Source organism: Stegodyphus dumicola, chromosome 2 (assembly GCF_044657685.1).
Source record: "Stegodyphus dumicola isolate Sdum_Otavi_A_Nest chromosome 2, ASM4465768v1".
Taxonomy (NCBI): Eukaryota; Metazoa; Arthropoda; class Arachnida; order Araneae; family Eresidae; genus Stegodyphus; species Stegodyphus dumicola.
Window position 1 is genome coordinate 192,590,568 of NC_140769.1, and position 21,162 is coordinate 192,611,729.

Below are 21,162 nucleotides of genomic sequence, written 5' to 3' on the forward strand. Positions count from 1 at the left end.
TTGACTGAGCAGTATATAAAATAATGCCATCAATATGAGTTTTCTTATCCAGTTACAGCTGGGATTATTGTTGGAAGCAACCGTTTAAGCGTCGAATGTTTCATGTGACTCAACACTCGAATATTCCATGTTCCATGTGATATGGCAATGTTGTCAGAATGCAAATCCATTGCATAGTTTTCTCATTTCTTAGGCCTAGTTTTTTCATTAAATTTGAGCCTTTGAAAGCGCAATAAATTTTGTAGGTAAATTACTAGAGAAGTTACTGTAAACTAAGTTTTTTGGCAATAAGGTAAATCTGAGAAACAGTAAATTGAGTTTAGTTAATGCATGAAACTGATCTGCGAATTCTACTTTGTAACATTTTTAAGCACACGTGTCTTCTCTTAGTATATTGAAGAATATAAAAAAAGAATTTACAAAATGCATATAAATTAACGAAAAACTGTGGTTTTGATTTGCTACCGGTATGCATAGAAGTTCAATATATTGAATAACGTTCGTTTGCGAAAGAGGAAAAATGCTATAATCGATTTCTTCTTCTTAAGGCTACAAATCCATACATAATTTAATAGCATGGATGATTTTTTTCTCTTTTGAAATTTTCTATCATTAAGAAAAATTACGCAATATTTGGAGTTGCCGCTGCTTATTTTTAATTCAAAATTTTTTATCGCAACACTATTTAGAAATAATAACTCATTACAAGCACACACACGTTACAGTTTAATTTATATATACATATCAGTTGAATAAAAGTCTATTTTGGAAAAAAAGTCTTTTTTTTTCCAAAATAGACTTTTAAAAAAGGAAAAAAAAAAGGAAAAAAAGGAAACAAAAAGTATATTTTCTCACTCGTAATTATTGTTTATAACAAAAAACATCTTGAATGTAGTGATCGAGATAATTTTATCTTTTCAGTTTGGTAGACGATTAATTCTGGACCTCTCTTTTTTCCCGTTGCTCTTCAAACTGTATTCTCTTATCTGTTTCTACTTTTCGTTCCTTTAGCAACTAACGATAATGTTTATTTTCTTTTCAGACTGTCTAAATTAATAGAATTGAAATTTCTTCTTTCAGTTTACATTTTGTCTGGTACATCGGTAGCAAAGTCGGTGCAACCAGTTTGGCCAGCACCCACTACGTACAGTTAAGTCTAGGGGATGTTGGTTTGGCTGTAGCGGACGGAGGAATTTATAGCTGTAAAAGGTTTTGAGACACTGGGTGAAAGAATTCAGGAGCCTCAGAAGTGCACAGGACGACAAAGCGCTATCTCTGTGTCTGCATATATCTTTTTTCCTGTTTGTCTGCATATATCTCTTCCAGCTTCAGAAGAAATAAGTAGCATCTATTCATTATATTCATCATTCTCCTTTTTCATTAAATTAATTTATTTATTTATCTGCTGCATGACCTACGTTTCGACGAACGCAAATTTAACTATATTATTTTAATGCATTTTACAACTTGTAGTAAAAAATGAAAATGAAAGTAAAGAAAATTTTGATTCTGTGTGGGATGCTTGTGAAAATCATAATCTTTTTAATAATATTTGAACAAACATTGAGTAATAAAATTCATGCTTCTGCTGAAGATTTCAATAAATACTGAAGAGTTACTTATGAAATACCGTCTTTAGCATCATGGAACAATTCTAATTTTTTATAGTCTTCTTGAATACGGCAAAGAAAAAAAAAATGAAAAGTATTATGGAAAAAATATATACTTCAAGAAAAATCAAAAACCTACTTGATGAAAACAATGCAAAATACAAACGAATTTTATGAAGCTATAAGACCATGTCGTATGACATCTGCGATAACAGACGTTGCTGATCGATGCCAAGATGATAGATCAAAATGAGAGAAGATATGGAGACGAACAAATAAAACAATGCTTTTTTTTTTTTTCAAACAGCAATTTTGAAGGATGCAGTCTTATTAAAATTGAATATTGTTGCAAATAACTTCTGTTTTATTAATTATGCAAATGAAATATTTTTAAAATATGAATTTTTCATCATCAGCGTTATGACTGATTAGATGACAAGCCCTATTTTCTTGAAAACGTGTGCAGTCGTTTCTGTCGCCATTAGCCCAGCACTATTCCTTTATCCTTATGATAGGTGTTAAAAGTATTTCTTATCAGTTAACACACTCCCCATTATTCCGCATATAATCTTTCTGCTTGTAAATTTGTTGCTTGAAAAGCCTGTAATAAATATTCTAATATCTACTTTAAAATGAATTTAATCCCTATATGTTTTCTTTTTTACCTTCCAGTTTCTTTTGTTACCCATTAATGCTTTTTCTGCTGATTATGAAAAATTATTGCACGTTTTAGCACGTTGAGACTCTCAACATGACCTACATTTTGATACCTCATTTGAAGCACATCACGAAATTTGATCATGGAAGGCAGGGCAAAGAAAGTTTGAAGTCTGAACTTCAATAAATATCTTAATCTTACATTATTTTAATGGATCTGTTTCATTTAAAAATTCATTTACTTAAGAGTATCTTAATTTACATTTATTTAAAAATTCATTTATTGAAGAGCATAATATGCTGATTTCCATTTATTTAAGAGGTTTTTGAAGCCTAGGTAATTTCCCAAAAGGGAAGGAGACAAAAACTATGGTTAGGTGAATGAGAAAGTCACACTTTAACATGGGTTCAGTGAATGTCTTGAAAATAAGTTTCAACTATTCTTAATACAGAAGGCAAATTTTCAGTAAATTTCTCAACGTTGAAAGCGAATTTCAGGTTGAGAAACGCTCATCATTCACTATCAGTTTAGCATTTCTAATATCTAAGAGTTTGGAATTTTTTTTTTCCCACGGAAGACATAATTGGCTGAGCTCCACTTCCTACGATTATGCCGAAGTACTGAATTCATAAGATTATAAAATAATTTAGGTTCCCACTAAAATATCTATTTTCCGCCTTATAAAAAAACTCAAAAATTATTCCTTTAAATTAAACGTTTCTGAAGTGTTTTCTGAAACATAGACTTTCAAAAAAAAAAAAAAAAAAAAAAAAAAAAAAAAAAAAAGGTAACACAATTTTAAAATATTTAGTTTGTATTTTTATAAAGTTGTCACAGAAGATATCCTGATTTGGAATTTTAAGAAGCAAACTCTATTTAAAAATCTGCTGAATTTTTTTATGTATCTACACTGCTAACCTTTTATTTCATCGCATCCTTATTTTTTTTTTTTCCATATGCTTCCGTTACTTTTCTTTAAAATAAAGGAAAATAGCAACAATATTTTTCTCACTCTTTATATCGCTGGATAGTGCATACTTTATTACCCATACGTATCATATGGAACTATTTTAGTCATACTTATAATAAGCATGTTATGCGCATTTTAATAACCTCAAAAATAAATACTACACTAGAAATTGCTTAGAAATTTTTATTTGAAGGTGAACTATAAGAAACTAATTTTACTTAGACTATATACTATATGTTGGCATTCGAGTTATTCTCTTGCCGATCCACATGCACACGAGATATTTAGGAGAGAAAGCAGTTTCCTCTGCGCACTTCTTGACAAAAGGGATCCAGTTGTCGCAATGGATAAAAAGTTGGATACTGCTTCCATGAGGAAAATGTCCGTACCTCTGAGGGCATTCAAACCATTTAGTGATATCTCCAGTTTCATCTATGATGCAATCCAAATCATATTCATCACAGTCGGTTGGCGGAGGAGTGTTTGGCTTCGTTACTTTGGGCGTAGGTGCAGGTGTTGGAGATGTTGCAGTTTTTGGTTTCGAAGTAGTTGCAGTTGTCGTGGGCTTAGTGGTAGTGGTTGCAGTTGTTTGTGGCGTAGTAGGCGTAGTAGTAGTCGTAGGTGTTGTCATTTTCTTAGTTGGTATTATAGAAGTTTTCTTAGTTGGCGGAGTGAGATCTGAAAAAATACCAGAAGATTTTATAAGTGAATGTTGCAACATATAGGTAGTACTACAATTAGTTCATTTTTATTTTTGAAAGTATGTATTTCAAGTTCATTATAAAAGGCTGTATTCGCCATGAAAAATATAATACTGAAAACAGTATAATATTATATAAGTATGAATTCAGAAAATATCGCATTTGCATTTAAAGTAGTATATAGTTTAAAATATTGGAGATCATGTAACAAAACAAATTTTTAATGACAGAAGAAAGTATAAAGTTTCTAGCATATTTCATTTTCATTACTTGTAATAGTACATGGTGAAGCTGACTATCAATTGTTAAATTGACAGATGCATATTATCAGAGCTTACAAATAAGTGAAACTTTTATTTTAAATGAATAAATGCGCTATTATTGAACTAAGTCTGATACATCTACGAGATGAAATGATTTTTTTTATACTTCATCTTCGATAATCCTATTATTCTAATCAAGAAAATGCATTTTACAGATTTCCGTGGGGAATAAATTTATACGAAAAATTCAGTTTAATTGGCATAGAATATGTACTTAATTATTAGAATTATGAGTTTGGATACTGATTCTTTGATTTAGGCAAAACATGGGAGGATTATCTACCTGAGCTCTAGCCCCGATTTGACCAAGAATTCCTCTGACAGAAGTTTTGAGAATTAGGATTAGTTGAAAATGAACTTTACCTTTGTTTGGAGTCGAATATGCGATTTTTGAAAAGGCAACTGATATGACAATTGTTGAAGCACAAGAGCATTTGAAAGAAATTCATAAATTCCATAAAACGATGCTTATTTGTTAAATCAGTTAGTTATATCTAAGAATGTGAAGGTTGAGGAATCACCTTAGTTAATCCGCATTATGCGATTTCTTTATTACAAGGATTACAACCTGAAGAGGGCATCCATAGTTTTAGGAAGGACTACGATCAGCCTTTAATTTACCTGTTAAAGACTTAGTTTTAGTTTATGAATATAAAACCTAATTTATTCAAGTTTTAGTATTTATCACCATTTTCTGCCCCTTTTTCTTGTTTAATTTATGAAACACATTAAAAATAATCTAAATTTAAATAAATGTACGTGTATTTTTCGAATTTTGGAAAGGGGGGAATGATCGTCTAGCAATTGTAAAAGAGGTGCACTGTAAAAAAAAAAAAAAAAAAAAAAAAAAATGTTGGGAACCACTGGTCTATCACACACCTATTTATTCTGTGAATAAATTGCAGAGCTTGCAGTAATAATGGAAGTTTGAGGGTTTGCTAGTTCCGACCAGAAGAAACAATTCGATTGTTCGGGTGATAACGGTTTGATACCGTCTTTGATTTTGAGACCCTGCCAGTTTTATGGTGCCTTCTGTAACTGATAATAGGAACCAATTTCTCCTGGATTCTGAGGAGTCACGATGCCTGCCGATAAAGAACACAAATAAAGATCGCTGGCCTTAGCTGCTCGGTTAGTGGACAGGCTTAGAGCTCTGAAGTTCATATTCTGTAACTTAAGCTGGTTAATCGGGGCAAAGCAGCCGTCGGAACGCGAGCGAGTTGGAGAGATACCTTTCCTATGCAGTTTAGCAATGATCTACACAAAATTCCTACCAGCGCTTTAATTTCATATACAGTTCACATAGTGGCTCAAGTAAGCCCTTTTTTGGCCTGTAAACGTGATTGATCTGTTGGTATGTTTGACTGCACCAAACAGATGCAGTTCTGTGTGTGATTGATCTGTTGGTGTGTTTCGAGAAACAGGCGTGGTTTTCGAAAGTCACGGTTTTATTAATGGGATGTGAGGTGAAGCGTGAGTGTCTAGTCGACGCTGCTGTGACTCGTTTAGTTGTCTGCGTAGGAAGAGTGGCAGCAGAGTAGTCAGTCATTTCCTAGGGACACCAGTGCGACGGCATTGTGGATGTTTTGTGGCGTCACTGTCTTCGAACCTTTCTAGTTTTCTGTCGTCATCTGTAATTGGTAATAGAAGCCGATTGCTCCTGTTTACTCAGTGATGTGTTGTTAATAGCGATGCTCTCCAACTGAAGGCTCTTGGGAAGGTAACTGTCTTTTGCTGCTCTGATCATAGCCAGTTTTACAACTCGGGATCTGCTGGCTTTCAGCTTGTTGCTTAAAACGGTAACTTCAAAATAGCTGTCTGGACCGAGCGATGAGCGATGTCTTTCTTGCGCGGTGAATGATGCAGTACAAGCCGTTAGGTTTTATTTTCAGTGACAGAAGCGAGAAAATATCAGCTTTGCTTTCATCGAATTTCTAGTTTCGGATCTTTCGACTGGTAACAGAATGTGTTACGAGTTACGCGCTGGAGAAGTCGATAATTCGTTACATCTGTTATTAAAATACTCGAACATAGATAAATATTTCATCACAATATGCGCATTGTAACATTTCAAGTATACCGTTATGGATCCTAAGTTTAACACAAAATTTAATTATATTTATGCCGGGTAGTCTTGGAAACATAGTATGATAAAAGGTACAAAACACTTTCATTCATTGTGACAAAATTTTGAGGGTCATTGCTATCTAACTGATTTCCAAACACGTTAATGTGCAATCTTAGCTGATTACAGCATCTAGTATTAGGAAAGAGATATAAGCGCAATAACAAAACTTTTTAATCAGCCTATGCAGAATGACATACAAGATCAAAGCTCTCTCTTCAGGTTTTTTCTTCAGCAAATCAAAACCAACTTACCGTCAGGGTTAATTCTATAATCGCAGCTAACTTGCTCTTTTGGAAAACATCTCCTATAGTAAGCATGAAAGAGTTCATGTTTTCTGCAACTAAAAAGCGTAGGCACATTGTAGATGCAGATGATATATTTTGAACAATCTTCAGGATGAGGAAATGTACCCCAAATATAGGGGCATCGAAACACTACTCTCACATCTTTTTCCGGTTCTTTACCTATAACAAATAAGAAAGGTGAGAAAATGTAATGTAATGGATTAAATTTAAGAAATTGCTTTCTTGCTTTACTGGAAAAATTACAGCTATTAAGAAATATTTTTAATATGATAATTATTTCGGACATGAACAAACGTTAACATTCTTGTTGACAAGCTGAACAAGAAACTTCTATTAAGTAGCTGTTACTCTTAATTAAGTAGTTTATATTATTTACAGTAATATATCGCATATTATTGTTTGTTTATTTGCTTATGGCAAAACACAAAATGGCTATCCGTCCAGAGAAGTATATACCTTCGTGAAACACTTTCTAAAGTTGTAAGGTAACTTATGTTAATTAAGCAGTTATTATGATTTTGATCCTTACTCTAACTTCTTTTTTGCCACCCAGACGGGAAACCTGGACTACCTGGACTTTAAAATTTTTTTACCATGCAGTGTCAAATTTCTACCACATATGGTAACTATAATTTAGCTTATAGCAGGAATTTGAGACTTTTAAAAAATTTCTATATTCACGTTACATTCCTAGCTGGAAGCCGAGTTCAGATACTTTTGTTCGCGCCTTAGTGAAATTAAAATTGAACAAAGAAATTTAGGCATACTATTAGGAGCTTTTAATTAGAAGAGATAAAAAACTAGAAAATAAATCCAAGTCACTAAGAGATGGACGGACTGAGGAAGCCATCTTCATAGTTACCGAACTAATATTAATACTTACATTCTTTTATTTTCACCGAGACATTATTTATTCATATATTTTCTGTTAGAAGTTTTCTGCTACTTTTATGATAAATTTTTGAGAATTGCAAGAGCGACACGTTGTTAATTTTCCTAATATTTACTGTATCTAATTTGAACTTCTAACATTTCAATTATACTTTTAATTCTATTAAAAAGTATTATTTTATGCCTAGCATAATAACGTTAAAAATTGTTTTTTATTTTATTATTTCTTAATTTATAATTTTTTTAAAAACTTCTGATGGAAAGCTTTCTTATTTTGCAAGAAAACTGATTAAGAAATTTCCCTTTATTGCCTTTCTTTAGGCTTAACTTTAAGTTAGAATTCTACACACCTATTATGGGAAAAAAGTTAATTTATCCTACTTTTTCAGAGTTTTGATCTTAGATTCGAATCCCTAAGAAAACAGGGTGAAAAGAACTGAAGAATTGAAGGTTTTTTTTTATTCCTTTATGAAGTGAGTTTTGTTATCACGATTCAAGGAAGCAGTCAAATGATCCGAGAAATATTGCATTGAATTACCTCCTCCAACTCCTCCTGGTCGATTGCCACATCGTACGTACTTGTCTTCCATGCAACTTTCTCGCCGCTCGTCGTAAAGAGTGGATTTTGGACATTGATAGAGAGTGGGTATTGAAAATCTACACTCGTAGTAACGGGAACAATCCTCAGGATCAGGATAACGACCATAAGGAAAGGGACAGCCAAATTTGTGGACTAATTATATAGAAAGAGAAGACCATTATTGTTAAACTCATTAGGTTATGGTATTTATGTGGTATTTAAATATTTATTTTACATAATTAAGTACTTGGAGGATTTTTAATTACAAAGAAACTTGATATAACATAAATATTATAAATATTTTAATATTCTTATTTCTAATGGTCATTTAAATATTTTAATGGAAGAAATGCGAAAAACACTACATTAAATTTGATTATAAAATACATTTTACCTGGAGGTTTAGGTTTTTTGGTTGCTGCTGTATTTGGATACATTGGAGTTGTCCGGGGTAGATCAACCTGCTTTCTGCTAGTTCTCATTTCTTGAAAATAAAATATGTATATGCATTTTAGAGCGTAGCAATACTTTAACGAAATCTCAGTGCAACGCAAAAAAATTAGCAAGTAAAAATTCTTCATAAGGTTTAAAAAATAAAAAAATTAGCAAGAATATATTGCAACAAAAGTTAACAATGAACTCTATAGAGCTAGTAAAGCGTTCTTTCTTATTCAGCATGAAATGGCAGTGTCAGGGACAATAGGTATGAAATATGCACTTTTAGTACTAAAATAAGGAAGAACACGGTTATATCATTTATCGTCTCCAGTGCAATAATTTTTAAAATCAGCATATTGGTGTGAACTGATCCTGTATCACTATCACATGATGTGAGCTGTTATCGAACCGTATCATTTTACTTCGAAGGGAAGATTGTTTATTTAAGTTGTACATACTCTTAATCCTTTGCGGCACATTGTGTCCGGTTTGGACACACCTAAATATTTCCTTCTGTACGCACAGAAAAATTGAATGAAAAAGGATTTATAGGTTACTATAGGTTACTCTGAACCTTCTTTATTTATTTCAGATGGCAGCTCAACACGAACCATGTTTTAGCCATGTTTAGTTTTTTAAGACCTTCATTTTTCAAAGAAATCTTCCCGATTTTTTTTAGGTTATAAAAGGTATTGCTCGAAAATAAATTTCTATGTTATTTTTTTGACTGTATGCTAATCTCCATATTCCATATTAGTTTTAAATTTTTACCTTGAAACCTTGCTTAAAATCAAACGGCGAACTCTAGGTTTGCCCAGACAGGGCTCACCGATAATGTAGGATGACTGAGAGTCTGCATTCTTTGTTTCTCCGCATCTCATCCGTCAGTTCATTTACAACAATGCTCGTTCCAGCATTCTTTTCGAAGCTCTATTCAACCAGTGTGCCACTTTGGGCACACCCACAGAATTAAAACGATAAGTGTTATCTTCACAAAATGTTACTTTTGTACTCCTCTAGGCCTAATTAGACTGCCTACCTTTTTTTTTTTAAATCAAAATTCCGACTTTAAAAGGTAGCGTGCCGGAAAGGGTTAAGCTGCAGCTGAAGTGCTTGATAGTTGTATTATACGAAGAATACGTTCTTGCTTTCCGTTGCTTTGAAAACCTACCAAGAGATATCAGCTGCATAAAATCAGTAAAAAATTCCATTTGGTCACCTTTGCCTAAATACAAGACATTTTACATGCAGAGGTTGAGATGTATTAATGTACCCTCTTAAGAAAAAAAGGTGTTCCTAGAAGGAGCTATATGAATGGGATGAAAATTCGGTATTACATGTATAAAAAAGAGGTGGTATTAAAATTTATGGTGGTCTGAAAGTTTTATTTGAGAGGTACAGCTACATACAGCGAATAAACCAACGAGGCGTTGATCCACCTCTGTTCTTTATGAAAACTGTTATTTGGCTTAACATTGGCTCTAGAGTTGGTGGATGAACTCCTACACGATTTTCTACCAAACTGTCTACAGTTGTTGAGTTAAATCAACTCACAACATCCTAGGACGATTGGAGGTGCCTACCCGTTAGATAGTTGACAGGATTGAAGACGCCATAAAACTAGCAACAAGTTAAATGATTTTGTCTCGCATCCCAGCATATCTAGCATTGTAGTATTACATCAGATAACTTTGTAAGAATTGTTGCCATCATGACTCAGGGTATTTATTATCTTCTATTAACAAGTTGTCGGTTGCGTATAATATGTTCTGTAAAACCTCAAAATGCTTTACAAAAATAAAAATACAAAACATTAACTTTACAAACATTGTAATACCTTACATTACGATGCGAGACGTTGTTACACTACAGCAGTTTCCATTTTTAGAAAGATGCTTAGTGACTATAAGGTTCAGGCTCTAAATTTTGTCCTTGGACTATTTAAAACATTGTACTACAAAGCATATGTCAGAACAATGTTAGATTAATTTAATAAGGTGACTTTTATCAGTAGAGGGCATTGTTTTATGCTTGCATGTTCGCTCAAGGATTTTAAACTGGTGTTCTGTAGTAAGAAGGCAGATGGTACGATAATGATCTGGGGTGCTTAATATCCACTCAGAATCAGGTCAGACACAGGTTATTAAAAAATATCTGGCTGAGAAAACCTAAAGGCAGACAGAAGGTCCTAAAATAAGCAGATATTTTTATTGAACATGTGAGCGGAAATGTCGTGCTGAGGGTGGTTCAGGACCCTGTTATAGGCAAAAGTGTTCTTCAAGCATAAATCATCATTTTCCGTGAGAATTTCGAGCGTTATATAGCTACATAAATGCTGAGTTCTTCGATGTGTGTTTTATGCACGTGGCTGTTGCTGAAATGAAACAGCTACTCAGCGGAGGTATAAAGAATAATTTCTGAGAGCATCCTTTGAGCAACTGCTACATTTCTATCTGCAGTTTTATAGATAAAATACATACCAATGAGCTTCGCATTCATCTTGATGTATACCGCTCAAACGCCGCACAGGGAATGACAATTTACGCCACTAGAAATATTTTACCTACCGCTCAACAACGTCCTGTATCATTTCAACTCACACACATTCCTTTACAAAATCTGAATTTTTAGTCTCTTCCACATTTTTTAGGTATTTTTTAATCATCCTGCGTATAAAGTAGACACGTGCCTTCAGTTTCATATTAGGATAATAACTTATTTCATTATTCGTTCCAGGTTTGTTAAGATATTAAAAATTTTTGTGGTATTTTGTTTGTAGGGTTATCTATTATCCGAATCTTATACGGTTTCTTATGATAAAGTCTGCTGAGTTCGTATGCATTAAAATCAAACAAAATTTCACCATATAAATGCAAAGAACGTCTTTGGAATGGAGACACACATCATCATACTATCGGAAAAAATCCATTGCAGTTATCAGGAGTTAGAAGGAGATGGCATGGCTTTGTCTTTATCTCTTGAAAAAGTTGGTTATATTGAGTTTTAGGTAACCATTAGTACTAATTATCGCCATTAATACCGAACTCTTACTGTCAGACACTAGGGTCTTCCCACAAAACCCTCAAATATAAGAGAAGCAGAAAGTTGAGCACAGACATTTTTCTTATTCATGACACTACGGATCCTAACTTAACGCGATCCGAACTTTTCCTCAAATTTTAAACTGAGTGCTAACAATAAACAGCTGAAATCAACGAATTTTTCGTCACTTAGACCTAAGAAGTATATTCTATCGTGAATTTACTGCAGACAGTTTAACTGCACCTTCGAGCACAAATTTAGAGAGATTGAGTGATCATGAAAAAAATGCAGTGAAAGCTTGGTTATCGAACTTAATTATTTCCTGAAGATAGTAATGTCGCCCAAAATTTTCGCAAAGAGAAACAATTTCTCCCGTAGGAATCAATGTAAAATGAATTAATCCGTTCCCTGGTCACAAATGATTGCCTAAAAAAGAATACTTTTAATATAAGTTCGTAACGCAAAACTGATGAAATACATTAATTAAATCTATTACATATACACTATTAGCATGCGCACAATATTTAATACAATACTGAATATATAAAAAATCTAAAAACCTGAATTAAATTTTAAATACTAAGCCATGCCAATTTCTGTCTCCGAGAAAGAGAGTTGATAGAATGAGTAGAAAAACGGTTGCTTGAAAGGGAAGTCCTATTCCTTTAAAAATATCAGTATTAGAATAGCTTTTGTCTTTCCTTCTTCCTTTTTTCGCTTTTTTTCCCTTGTTTCCTACATGAGAACCGCTGGGCCCTTTTCTCATTGAATATCTTTTCAATATGTTGTTTTTCTGCCTAAATTTTAATATGTCCTTAAAGCAAGATACGGCATTGCCATATCAAATATTCATTTAGCAGTGTTAGAATAAATTAATAGCACATAATGAAACTCGGCAACATCAAGAACAAACGAGGGCCAAACGATATATTACACATATTGGCGAGAGAGGATTCTATTTGGTTCAGATACAGAATCCTTAAAAAGATTATGTAATTGCATTATTTTTTGTGCTTTATTCTTTTCAGCATGTTACACTCTTTTATGGAATATACTCATGATAATATTGCATAAGGGATGAGCCTGAAGGTATTTAAAACTTATAAATGAGTATTTTGTTAAGTTCTTTGTTTGAACACTTCGATTTAAATGTTTGTAAAGACTATTAACTTTGATTTCTATACTATTTGTGCTCTATTTGAGGTGAGCAATTTCTCTAACTTGTTAAGTAAAGATTTCATAGTTATTCTAACTTATGAGTCTTTAATAAAACTATGCTAAATAGAGGATAGTGTACTTAAACGCCTTAAATATGTTAAATGCATGACATATCAATGTTATGACTTACTACTGCCTTCTTTGCATCTCACACAGTTTTGCACAAATTTGATGGATCAAACAACTAGGAACATCCTTCCTTCCGTTCCTTTTCACCCCTTCTAATTAGAGCTCTGGCTACTTGCGAACTGATTCAAAGAACCGATTCCCTTTATTGAACAAGTGGATAGTGATTCACAAAACAAAATAAAATAAAATGAAAGGTAGCTCCTTTAGAGTTCCTCCAACGAGAGCTTTTATTGAAAGCTCGCCAGCAAAATTCGATTCCCATTTTAGGGAAGAAAAAGGCGAATGTTTATTCTCTAATGTTAAGAGTGAGTTTAATTTTAATCATTTCCAAACTTTTTCAACTTCTTTAACCATTTGAGTACTGATTTATTTGAAGATTTTTCTGCCCATGGGACGGATTTAATTTGTCGCTATATGGATTAATATGTAAAAGTAATACGTCTTATCATACAGCTCTAATTCTACTTCATTGGAACTATCATTTTCGTAGTCATATAATGAAATTCTTATTTCAGACATCCCAGTGTAGCGTATCAAAAAACAGGAATAATAATAAAGATAAGTGAAAGTAACCTTATTTGCAACTGTAAGATGTCATAAATTATTTCATGCATTGTTTGCGATCAACGGCTACTAGCGTGGAGTATCGCAAACATCCCATGCCTGCTTCTTAAATTCAGATGAAGAGTTACACTCGTCCATCGTAACTTCGCTCAATTAAGCAGATGACGGGTTTCATTAGTCAAAGTACCCAAAGGGTTAATAGTAGAATTTTATTTTTAGTTCTGTCTAGAAGGGAATTTCTAGGAAATCTCAAAATGACATTTGAAAGAAATCAGCCCAGGGAGCTAGTGGTTCGATTTGAGTCGTTTCTCCCGATCCCACTGCTCTTTCGATTCTTTCCACTCTTCCCTCCATTCTTGATTCACTCCCTGTTTCCGATCTTATCATAAGGATTATTGTTAGTAAGCAGTAAGTCATGAAACGTAATCGATTCAATTCAGTGAGCGAACGGTTCTGATCAGATCTCGTGAAACTTGTCTTGCCCGTCTCAACTTCTAACAGGACGCGCTAAGAACATCCTCTAAAATTTCTCTGAACATATTTATTTTACTGCACTTCGGTTATAAGATCTGTATGTACAAATATACCGTACTTCATTGATTCTTCGCCTTCACTATTACGTAAGTATATCAAGACAGAAGAGAAACAGTGCAAGTTTTTACGTAAATGTATGTTATCATGAACATAAATATGAACTACCAAAGAAGGTTATCATGAGTTTCCTTTTCTTCAATAAAAAATGGTTAGGATTTATGATACTAAGTTATCAGTTTATGGGGAGGAATGCCTTCATGAAGATGTTTTAAAGAATATTGCTCATGTTGAGGTTAAACATATGAGACAAAATCCGAAAATTCTCATAGAGTGAGCCCGTTTGGTCAGGATTTGAATTTAAGTTGAATTACCAGTGTTCAGCGGTCTTTTTTCTCGACTGCTGGTGGACCCAATAGTAAGCGGAATACTGACAGAAATAACAGGAAATCTTTTTTACGGTAATTTGAAATCGTTTCCAGCAAATAAAATCAAACTTAATAATGATTATTACGCGTATGTATAATACACACACGTATGTATGAGTGCGTATTATATAGTTTCCTCCATAATACATATGCAGAATAAACAGAACAGGAAGCTGCCAGAGTGAGTCCTTCTCTCGCGTTGATTGTACGAGGATGTTACCATCCTGGCGGATGTAATCTTATCCATATCCTTTGCCAGTTGGCAGAACATGAACTTTAGAAGTGCAGAACTGAGGGCAGAGGGAAAAAAAAAAATAAAACCGAAACAATGAAATGGTATGAATAATTTATTTCTTATTTTTTCATCTATTCCATGCATTTATTATTATTATTATTATTTCATGCTTTTCATGCATGATCCCAGTCTGATTTCAGGCAAATTTACATACATTTTGTGATATGCATGATCTTGATTTCAATCAGCAAGTTTCTGAACAAGACAGAGTCACTGCCCACACAAGCCTGAGAAATAACCAAGAAAAAACCGGAATGTTTCGAGTGTTGCACGGGTAAGAACTTTAATGTTAAAAGAAGATCTTCGAAATCAGAGAACAGTTGCATATTTATCTAAATGCTCAATGTCAACTATAAACAAAGTTATTAATCCTGATTTGAATCTTAAAAGGGCGAAAAAATCGCGATGTGCGTCTTCTTTCTCCCCGCCCACATCGCCGAAAGCAGAACGCGCTGCAGGATTCTCTATGAGAGACAAGTATTTGGTCAAAAACGTAAAAATACTGTCATAAAAGATGAATCTTGGGTATATTTAAATGAACGCAATAAAAGGAGATCTACTTACTATCATCAAAAAGAGGGGGGGGAACTCTTAGAACATGGTTCAAAGAATATAAGGAATGATTTTCAGAGTTATTTATGATGGTTGTTGGTTTTAGATATAACGACAAATAAAAATTAAACAGAATGCTGAAAACTATTAAGATCAACTCCACATATAATCAGGAACGTATCTGATACCCAATTTTCAAATATGAAATACCTTTTTTTTACCCACAGCGCCATCAATCCGTAGAACTGCATCAAGATAAAGCAAACAGCCGCACGTCAAAATCTACTGATAATTTCTTGGAAAGAAATAGAAGAAGACACGTATATCAAGGCATACCCTTCGCTCGTATTCCTCCTAAATCTCCTGATATATCATCCACGGATTTTTGGGCTTTTGGACTTTTAAAATGCGGATTGTTCAGACGTCGACCTACAACTCTCCTTCAACTTTGGAAAGCTGTTCAAGAGGAATGGGATAAAATACCTCTTCCGCTACCAGAAAAAGCTTTATTATCTTGGAAATTACACTTCAGAAAGAAAGTGAAGAATAAGATTTATGGAATGGAACATTTAAAACACAAAAAAATTTAGGTAAAATATTTCTGTAAATACAATGAAAATTGTATAAAAAAATATGCGAACAGCCTTAGTATATGGTGCATATACTAAGGCTGTTCGCACATTTTTTAAACGATTTTCATTGTATTTACAGATGTATACAGGATGACGTATAATTATGGCTAATACAGGATGTATACGGATACGAAAATACAGGATGACGTACAATTATGGATGCTTTTTACAAATTAGCCTATCTCCTGGCATTATAAATAATAGAGACGCAGGTATTCTATACACCATGAAGAAGTAAAGTAACTATGGATACCTAATGACATGCATAGTTACATATAAGAAGAAATGCAGGAAGTGAAAGAAATAGTTAATGACAAAATAAACATATTTAAATTTTGCTTACGATCTCTGTCCAGCCTTTTCCCGCAATTCACTAAGTGCTTGTACTTGCATCTTCTTTCTCTGGCATCGTATAAGTCTGTACCATAGCACATGTAGAGTGTCGGAACATTGTAAATGCAAATGAAGTACTTGGAACAGTCTCTTGGATGAGCGAAAGTGCCCCAGATATATGGACATACGAAAACTCTGGGAATTTCTTCTTTTATTGAAAAATAAAAGACAATATAATTATTATGGGCTTTTAATTTAAAGAAAAGTTTGAACAATTGTTATTTATATGCAAGAAACAAAAATCTAAAGAAAAACACCTACCATTTTAACATATATTTCAAAACGAATAAGTTTATTACTAACATTATAGTTATATTTTGATACAATAATATACGCTGTTGTATAAGTAGGTATATTTTAATAACTTTGAAATTTAAGTAAAGGAAATAAATTTACCTATGCACAGTGACATATAAAAAAGAATACTTACACTGAAAGTTAAAAAAAATACATGATTAGATAAGTCTTGGAAGAGTTAGTGTAGGATTCAATTCAAGAAATCAGAAAAGATAAGCCTGCAAACTACATTAATTTTGATCATGTAATATCTTTTTAGCCAAAAAATACTTCATTTAAATGTTTGTATGAGATAATTTTTATTATTAAATGCCTTTTTATCTTCATAAACATCTTTTAGGGTTTTAGAAAGTTTTGTTTTTAATCTTTTGTTCAGGAACAGGAAAATTTTGTCGCATGTCAAATTGACCGGGAAACAACTACCAGAACTTCACGACTTATTGGTGATTTATTTAAACCGTTAAACGATTTTCAATGGATAACAAATACAGAAAAGTCTTTAATTTTATAGCACGTACAAAAACATAATTTCAAAATTATAAACTTAGCTTTTCTGCAAGTGGAATTTTGAAATTCCTGTTTCTCAGTATTCTGCTTTAGATAATTTCTTCAAAAAATTGCATTCAAAATTTGACACGGAGAGTTATCATTAATAATGCTTGTGTAGAGCCCCCAGAAATTGTAACAAAGGTATCTTTGAACTTTGCACGGAAAATATTTTTCTGCTTGACAATTAATTTTCCTGCATGGTCCACATAAATAAATATTTCTGTTTTAAATAATATAGTTGAAGGACATCACGTGAAGAAAATTATCAGTATGCAAGCCTAACTCGTTTGAGTTATTTATTTGTTAAAGAGGATGCTATAGGTTTATGACCACTCTTTCAAGAGACTCTAAGAGACGCAATAGAATTTTTTGAAAGATTATTTTGAAAGATTTCCCTAAGACATACATATGTAACAGCTTTATATCTTATCTTTACTTTTTAAGTAAAGATATCACTTCACCACTGTTACTTATTAGAAGAGAAAGCGTGCATGGGCTCTGCAGTAAATAAATAATAATAATTAAAAAAATGAAAGCTTTCAGATTTTATATTAAGCACAAACGGGCGTTTATTTATTTATTTATTTTTCCATTTACATTTTTTTCCCGTAGAGTGTTGCCATTGATCGCTTTGAAACTGTTAAATATTTTTATTAAAAATTCCTTACAAAATACAAAAGTTTTACAAAATTTCATTACAAAAGTTTTACAAAATATGAAATAGACAATAACACAAATTTTAAATTCCGAATTCGGGCTTCCAGGTGTCCTTGTTCGGGTGGAGGACTATGTTATTCAAAATTTAATGACTCTAGGTATCGTTGTTTTTATACAACTCATGAAACATATGTACATTCATGTAGAATTCTTCATTATTTATTTTTTTAAATAATAATAGGGCGATGATATTTGGTGGCAACAATTTGAAAAGAGATTCGGTCATTTAAAGTGATTCGACGCAAAATGCCGTTTCGAGACTAATAGTTCTTATGGGCTAAGGCCCATATGGGCTAAAAATTTTACGGATATTATCACGCTCATCAAAACTAATTAAAAATTTTTTTAATTCATGAATTTAAGGATAAAGTGGTACTCCATTTTAAAGTTATATGCAGTCAACTCATTCGTTGGCATGTGAACATGTGAACTCAGAACAAATTATTAGAGTTCAGAGGTTATATCTACTCGATCATTGGTGGGAAGTTTACGTACAGACAGAAACGACTAGAGGCAATGCATTCTTCATATGACGAACTGAGATGAAACTCTGAAGCTATAATATTAATATATTTTAAAAATTTTCCAGTAGTATGGATTTTTGAGCCTAAAGAGAATTCATAGCATTTAGTTTATTAGGTGTTGTAAAGCATTTAAAAATTATATTTAATTTCAAAATAATACCTTCGATAACATCCGTGACACCTTTATTTCCTCCTTTACTGCACCTAACTTTGTTCTTGACTCTGCATTGTTCCCTATCCTCGTCGTACAACAATCCTGCGTGGCACCTCATTAAAGTGGGATAGCCGAATCGACATTCATAAAAGAGAGCGCAGTCCGTCTCGTGAGGATAACGCCCGTAAATTGCTGGACATTTAAAATTTAAGGGCCTCCACCAAAAAGTCTCTGGAAAAAAAAAAAAAAAAAAAAAAAAAAAGAAACAATTAATTTCTTTACGAAACACATGAATACAAGAACACTATACACTGCAAATTGGATTTACACTCAATTTTTCTTTAAATGTACTGGAGCAGACGTAGAAGATTTTTATACAGATGATTTTATGAAATGCGACCTTTTCATAATTTTGCTCTTTTATAAAAATGCCGATGCCTTTCATGCCCATCTGTCACTGCTGTCTAAGACCAAGCTTTCACAAGGATGCCCCAGCATAAAACTGTACAAACTTTTATTAAGATTAATTTCAGAAGAAAGCAACTTTCATAAAAGTGTTACACTAGAGTGCCAATATGCAAGAAAGGTTTTAGCTTTTTTCTCTAATTCATAAAAAAAAAAAAAAAAAAAAAAAAAAAAAAAAAAAAAAAAAATGAAATTGTGCTCGCATGTTATAGCCTTGGCATCAATATGCCCGAAGCCTGAGGAATAAGGTCAATAGAAAAACAAGCTTATATTCGTTCCAGTGATCGAGTTCAACGATTTCATTTGACATACAGAAGTGGTGGAAACGAAAACTTAAAAGGAAATAGAAAATAGTTTCTTTTGACTGTAAATCAGAGACGTCACTCAAGAGCATATCTTATAGTAACCTTACTTACGAAGGCTGTGTTCTTCAAGTTCAAATCTAATTTTCATTACGGTGCTGGTACTTTTCACCGAGGTGTACTTGTGAAGGTTCTTTTGTTTTATAAAACAGTGACCGACATCTATAAAGTGTAGAACCTTTATGACAATGTTGTGAAAGTGCCTGTATATACTCAATTGAACAGTGAGAAAGAAACTGTAAAGGTTTCTGAATTAATTTCTTCACGAAACAAAAAAAATTTTGAGTTAAACAAAAAAAAAAAAAAAAAAAAAACAGTTAAACAAATGATTCCTGATTACTTCCAAACATGAAAGAATTAAGAAAGTGAATTTCTTAAAGTTGGTGCAGCTTTACCCAGTATTTTTTAGTCTCAAAACTCCCTATGTGATATTTCTCTTTTAGTGCTTCCACGTATCTCTGTATCTCCTTTTAATAATTTTATACAATTAAAGTATATTTTAGTAAGAATTGCTTTTTTATTTTCCTTTCTTTTTATTCCTGTGAGTAAACACGTAAAGTCATGAAGCTTGTCGAAGTAGAAAACATGAAAAATGTGCTACGCCTTTAACAGGGCTGAAACTTCGACTTTCCAGTTGCTAGCCGGACTTGCTTCCAATTACACCCCGAAGGCACTCAATGAGGAGGGAGAAAGTAAATCACATTCTTTCTTATACAAACGACAACAAGAAAAGCGGAGACGTAATCGCCAGATCCCGGTGAAGACGAATTATACTTCACCATATTTTAGCCCCGCCACTATTCAGTCTTTTAGAGTATTTTACAACTGGAAACGGGAAAAGTCAGTACTGCCCTTGCCGAGATTCGTAGTCCGGACCTTCGCACTGCTAGCCATAGGTGATTTCCAATTACACCACGAAAGCTCGTGGTAAAGAGCGAGAAAATTCCTTACTGTATTGGCGTATCCTTACTGTATTGTACTTTGTATTGGCGTATCGTTTACAATCGTCATCGAATCAAGACAACCCTTGACTTTCCCAACCGGGTTTGTGCCTCTTCTCCGTTTACAGTTCGGGGTGAAGGTAGGGCCTTGGCCATTTCCTTCTTCTGTCTCCCGCTAACATCTATGTTTCATTCCTGTTGCCATTTCTGGGTGGTTTTTTAAAGCAGCTTTATTTTCAAATAAGAGGGAGGTGGCAGTATATTGAATTTTCTCTGCGCTTATACAGAGGCTGTTCGCACATTTTTTACACGATTTTGGTAAGCGGTAATAAAAAAACGTTTGCTGCAAAAGAAATAATTGCAATTGTACTATGTTTTTAAAAGTCAAAATTATCGTCTGTGGCTTGAAAGTTTTGTTTTTGTTCAAAATGGCCAATTTAACAAAGCAGTGGTTAAAAGGCTACATTTACGCTCTTTCCGAAGAGAAATATGCATACTCCGTTATCCAAAAACGATGTGAGAGTCATCGTTTTGTGATATCTAAAGCGTCGATAGGTAATATCATCAACAAGAAAGGAAAAAAAAATGTCAAATTGGAGCCTTAAGTGGGACAAAAATTCCAAACAAGTATCCAAGGAAAAAACGGACATCTTCGACTATAGCAAAGGTACGTTGTTTAATGTTAAAAAAAATTCCCCTAGTCAAAGGACAGTTGCAAAATCATTAAAATGCTCCGTGTCCACTGTAAACAAAATGATAAACGTT

At 33.1% G+C, this 21,162-nt stretch overlaps 1 protein-coding gene across 2 annotated transcripts in view; it reads right to left on the minus strand.

The window, feature by feature from the left end:
• Positions 1-3,407: 3,407 nt before the first annotated feature.
• The window catches only part of LOC118196503 (uncharacterized), a 36,648-nt gene continuing 18,893 nt past the window's right edge, over positions 3,408-21,162 (minus strand). Inside the window, exons 3-8 of one of the 2 annotated variants that reach the window (XM_035367968.2) lie at positions 18,636-18,860; positions 16,339-16,533; positions 8,561-8,650; positions 8,125-8,319; positions 6,642-6,854; positions 3,408-3,916 (exon numbers count right to left, since the gene is read on the minus strand). In XM_035367968.2, coding sequence (XP_035223859.1) covers positions 3,462-3,916; positions 6,642-6,854; positions 8,125-8,319; positions 8,561-8,650; positions 16,339-16,533; positions 18,636-18,860 — 1,373 coding nt within the window. In that variant the 3' untranslated portion in view covers positions 3,408-3,461. Of the gene's footprint in view, positions 3,917-6,641; positions 6,855-8,124; positions 8,320-8,560; positions 8,651-16,338; positions 16,537-18,635; positions 18,861-21,162 lie in introns of both variants that reach the window. The other variant, XM_035367967.2, reaches the window with a different exon arrangement.